Below are 5,432 nucleotides of genomic sequence, written 5' to 3'. Positions count from 1 at the left end.
TCCTTAGCAAAGAGTTGGTCTTAACATTTCTATGGCTTTGGCCAGCTGAGGGGTGATCTTTGGCCTTCCCCCTTCGACAAGGAACCTGAAAGTTTCTTAGAGGTTATTATGCTAACCTGTGAATTGAAAGGTTGGGCTGTCCATGTCTTGCATCTGATGGAGTTTTCCTTCAACTTGCCCAGAGTGTGGCATAGGCTGCCAGCTTGGCCTGCAGTAAAATGTCACTCTACACGTTTGCTGCGCGCCTGCAAAGGACCTTGGGAGCAGGCGCCTGTCGGGTGCTGTTTTAGGCGCCATAGTCAGCAGAGGGTCATAGTCAGGGCAAGGCCTTTCCTCACCTGGGTTAGCAGCACCTGACCTAGCCAGTATCTGCTTTTGACCCCGACCTTTTGTTTTTATTTATTCTGGAGGGATTCTGCCTTGACTGCCAAGCCACAAGACTGTGAGCTAGAGTGAAGCAGAAATCCTGGAAGATGAGCTCCAAGATGGCCATGAGTGAACCTGGACTGAACTGGTGAGTTGCTGAAGAGGCATGGAGTAGAGTGCAGCTGGTGCTTGGCGAAGGAAGGGGTTTCTGGCGTGGAGAGATTTGGAGGAAACAGGGAGGTCTAAGTTCAGGGTCTCAGAATTTACCTTCTTGACATTTTCACTCTTTTGAGTTATAGCTGACTGCACTTCCGCTCTGGAACAATGATTCACCACTCAGAATGTTTCTAGGTATAAATCCATCATGTGTATATCGTTGGTCTTTTGTGAAAGATGCTAGAATTTTCTTGTGGCCTTGAATGTTGTCCATTTTCATACAAATAATAAAAAATACCCCCTTTAAGATTAGACAAGCTTTTATTTATATTATCAAGTGATCATATAAATAGACTGTATTTTAGAAGTGTATGAGAACTTTGCAAATAGAGAGCCTGGTTAAGTAATATAGTGATTTTGTAGACATCTAGCTAATAGATAAGTTGCTTTAGGTCATTTTAAGACACACTTACTGAGCCAGCCAAGAAGGATGCAAAAGTCACAAGAGGTTACAAAGATTATTCAATTAGTACCTGACTCAAAGAATATCGATTCAGTATATTCAATAAATATTTGTTTATTGAAAACAGTGCTTTCAACCCTGAGGCCCTTGACTTTGTTTTTACATTATGCACAGATAGAGGCCTTAGAATTTAGTGAGACATTACAGATGTAGTACCATGACAAGGTAGTAAGAACTCTACACTGACACATAGCAAATAAGAAATTCTAATGCTACTGCTAATGCCTTCAGCATAGGTTTTTGGATAAATTCCTTTAAAAACAATACGAAATGAGTATGGGGCAAATGTACCAAAATTTCCATTTGGGGAGTTTGACAGCCAGAAGTTGCCATTTTAGCAGATTGTTTTGTTGTAGGTTTTAAGAGGTATGTCTGTCCATTTGCATTCTTTGCCAGTACCTTAAGGTATGTGTTCAGGCGCATACTTTATGCTCTTATATACCACTGACATTATGAAACAAATTAGCCATGTTAGAGCTTTTGCACAGTATTGTAGTCCTTGGAACTATTTTTCCCTCCCGCAGAATCCTATAATCTTGGTCTTCCAAGATTAATAGTGCTCAGTGTTTTCAATTTTTCCAATTCCTTCAATAACCAGCATTTTTTGAATGCCTGTTATATAGAAAGCATTGATTATTACATGTTAGTCTCTAAATTACTTACGATATTATGGAAAGTTATGTATCACCTTAGAGATGGTGTTAGCAAAGGCACACCATTCATCCCATTTGCCAACGTAATCAAAATAGGTAGGATATTTAGTCTCCGTAGTGTCTTTTGGCCTGGCCCAATAATGCTTAAAACAAAAAAAACTTAAGAAGCATTTTGTTTTCAGCAACCAAACATCTTAATGTTATGCCTCAGAGCCAGAGGTGAGCCCTGCTCTTGACAGATACTTGATTTTACTTCAATTTGTTCTATATTTAGTTCTTCAGTCTTTCTGACATTGATTTAATTCACTACTAAAGGAAATGGAAGGTTGATAGCTGGAGGTAGAGGATGTTATAACAGACCTGGGCTTAGAGTGATCCAAGAAGTAGCACATATAGGCTCATGGATCTGGTGTATGAAACTAAACGTAGTTAGAAAGGGGGTATAGAGGGCATGCAGTTGAAAATTACAGTTGTACCATTATGCTTCTTAGTCTAGCATGAAATTTTGAATAGTCAAATGAAAGTAAATTACTGTTTTACAGGGATGTTTCCCCAAAAAATGGCCTTGAGACATTTTTCTCTCGGGAAAATTATAAAGATCATTCCATGGCTCCAAGTTTAAAAGAATTATGTGATTTATCTAACAGGTAATATATTTATTTATTTGGTTATTTATTTCCATATTTCACTGTTTTACTGATAAAGTCGTTTATCTCTCTCAAGTATTAAACATTCAAATTATAGAAATGTAAAAAATAGAAAAAACCACTTTTAACTTGAGTATTTATTTTTTCAGACTTTTCTCCACACACATACTTATATATAAAATAAAAAGGGGATAATACTAAAATTGTTTTGCAGTTTGCATTTTTCATTGAAAGCAATATTTTGTATATCTTTTCATGCCCCTATGTGTAGCTCAGTCTTAATGGTTTAAATTGTATAGATAGATCCACTTTTAATTAGTGAATTCTATGCTGCAAAATGTTTGTGTTCTTCCTTTTTTGTAAACTAAAACTTAAAAACATATAAGTGAATTTTTAATAATTACTTTCATAATATGCATTTATAGAAACGGGGCTGTTTGGTCCAACAGCATATACATTTTGCATTTTGATACTGCCAGATTGCTAAAGTTCTTTCTCCTCTCTGATATGAAATTGACTGTTAAGCAGTAGTTTTCACTTCTTGCTGCTGATCTTCCTGTAGCAGCTCGTCTCTTCTTTGGGATTGACTGTGTCTTCTCCTTGTGGATGAATCTGGAAACCAAGTAATTGAGTTTAGTAGAAGGATGTAAATACACCACAGGAGGAATTAAGGGACTTCCCTGGAGAACCTCAGCATTGACTTCCATTCTTTCTCCTCTTGCAATGGAGGAAGCACATCTCCCCATCTTTACTACCTTGTCAGTATCCTTTCTGTCATTATCCCCTTACTCCTATGTCTTTTTTCTCTCCCATTAGCAATTGTTTTGATCAACATTTAAGCATGCTCAAGTTTTTCCTGTTTTAAATAATCGCTGCACTCCGCATTTTCTCCTAGTTACTTTCTTACCTCTTTTTTCATTTGTAGATTTCTTTAAAGACTTGCATATGCTTCTGGGGGAAATGAGAAACTAGAAAGCTATAAGACATACAAAAAACAGTTTGCAAAATTGCAATAGGAAATCCTTCCCTTTCAATAATTACTTTAAATATAATGGATTAAACTTCCCAATCAATAGATAGATTGTCAGAATGGATTAAAAATCAGGATTAAGGCCGGGCATAGTGGCTCATGCCTGTAATTCCAGCACTTTGGGAGGCCGAGGCAAGAGGATTGCCTGAGTCCAGGAGTTTGAGACCAGTCTGGGCAACTTAGTGATACCTTGTCTCTACATTAAATCAAAAAGATGTGGTGACGCATGCCTGTGGTTCCAGTTACTTGGAAGGCTGAGGTGGGAGAATTGCCTGAGCCCAGCAGGTCGAGGCTGCAGTGGCCATGAGTGTGCCACTGCACTCCAACCTGGGTGACAATGAGACTCCGACTCAAAAAAACCAAACAGACAGGATTAAGAACTCCCCACTCCCTCCCTGCACTTGCTTTCACTCAGTGTCCCACTCTACTCTGGCGCCCCCCCACCACCAAGCAAGCCATACCTTGCAGCTATCAGTCAGCTCTTGACTGTGGCGCTCTCTCACCCTCCTAGTTTTCCTCCTAGTATTTTTTATGATTATGGCATTTCTCAGACTCTTGCCATCTTTATCTCCAGCTTCCTAATACTGGCTTGTCACCCGACTCTCTGGAGCTTTTCAAAAATACCGACTTCGTATTCTCAACTCAGCCTTTTGATTCTCACTGAGGATCAGCGATGGGTCTGTGGTGTCAATGCAGTCATAATAGGTGTGTGAGTATTACACACAGGCATTAACATACCCCTCCTCCCTTTTTATTTTTATACAATGGAAGCATACTATATCTAGTACAAGGGGACCCAAAAAAACTGGAATTATCTTTTGGAGAGCAGGACCCTTGTAGTGCACTCAGAATTTGTTCCTCCAGATCAAATGGTCAACCAAAGTTCTTAGCTGGAAGTTTTGAGAAGGTTGTATCATGATTTATGGAAGAAACGTTCCAAGTTGTGGAACAGGTGACTGGTTCTTCCACCGTTACAATGCACCTGTCCACACTGAGCTGAGCATTCAGCCGTTTTTGACCAAAGACAGCATGACCCCAATACCCCACTCTCCTTATTCACCCGATCTTGCCAAGTGACTCTTTTTGTTTCCCTGGTGAAAAAAGACCTCAAAGGGAAATGCTTTGCCAATGTGGAAGAGGTGAAACAACAGCAGAAGCACTGAAAGGCATCAAAATTGATGAGTTCAAAAACTGTTTTCAGCAGTGGAAAAAGTGTCTTGATGGGTGTATTGCATCAGAGACTACTTTGAAGGCGGCTGAAGTTTAAACTTGAGAATAAAGACACAATGTTTTATTGAAGTCCCCCTTGTAGTCTGCATTATATGTCCCTCCCAACAGATCTCGGTAATGTTTCCACGTTAGTGCACATAGGTTGACCTCATTCTTTTTCTTAGGCATATCAAATGTTGGATTACTGTTGTTACTTTTTAATTGACCTCTGTCAATACTCATTTAGTATGTTTCCATTCCTTTACTGATTCAAATGGTGAGCATCATTTTTACTTGTGCTTGTAGGACTAGGATAAATTGCCTTTAAAAGTATTAAAGAAACATGCTTATTTTTAAACATTTTTTATTTTAAAATTGTGGGGTACAGTTAAGGGTTAGGTATACAAATATTCATTGTGCAGTTACCCTTGTTGATGAAGTGTGCCCCCCTTTCCCTAGACAGATGTTAACTACGTTAATCCCACCTCCCTCCCCTTCCCTGCCCCCCCATAGTTTCCCACCACTGTCAATCCTTTTCTTATAATACTACGGTAGTTGTTTAAGGTCCACTTATGAGTAAGAACATGTGATACTCAGATCTTTGTTTCTGTGGGAGATCACTCAGTATTATAAACTAATTCCATCCAGGTTGCTGTGGAATTCATGATTTTGTTCTTTTTTATGGCCTTGTAATATTCCATTGTGTATGTGTACCACATTTTTTTAATCTAGTCCTCTTTTGATGGACAACATGGTTGGTTCCATGATCTTGCCATTGTGAACAATGCTGCAATAAACATATGTGTGCAGATATCTTTTTTATAGAGTGATTTGAGTTCTTCAGGGTA

At 38.9% G+C, this 5,432-nt stretch overlaps 1 protein-coding gene across 1 annotated transcript in view; it reads left to right on the top strand.

Annotated features, from left to right (window-relative positions):
* The first annotated feature begins 380 nt into the window (after positions 1 to 380).
* LOC103261426 (little elongation complex subunit 2-like) overlaps positions 381 to 5,432 on the top strand; it is a 27,106-nt gene continuing 22,054 nt past the window's right edge. Inside the window, exons 1-2 of the mRNA XM_008059061.2 lie at positions 381 to 514; positions 2,241 to 2,345. Coding sequence (XP_008057252.2) covers positions 474 to 514; positions 2,241 to 2,345 — 146 coding nt within the window. The 5' untranslated portion in view covers positions 381 to 473. The remainder of the gene's footprint in view (positions 515 to 2,240; positions 2,346 to 5,432) is intronic.

This window comes from Carlito syrichta, unplaced genomic scaffold, assembly GCF_000164805.1.
Source record: "Carlito syrichta isolate Samal-C Ts95f unplaced genomic scaffold, Tarsius_syrichta-2.0.1 Scaffold303682, whole genome shotgun sequence".
Taxonomy (NCBI): Eukaryota; Metazoa; Chordata; class Mammalia; order Primates; family Tarsiidae; genus Carlito; species Carlito syrichta.
This window is presented reverse-complemented; position numbering and strand designations above follow the sequence as displayed.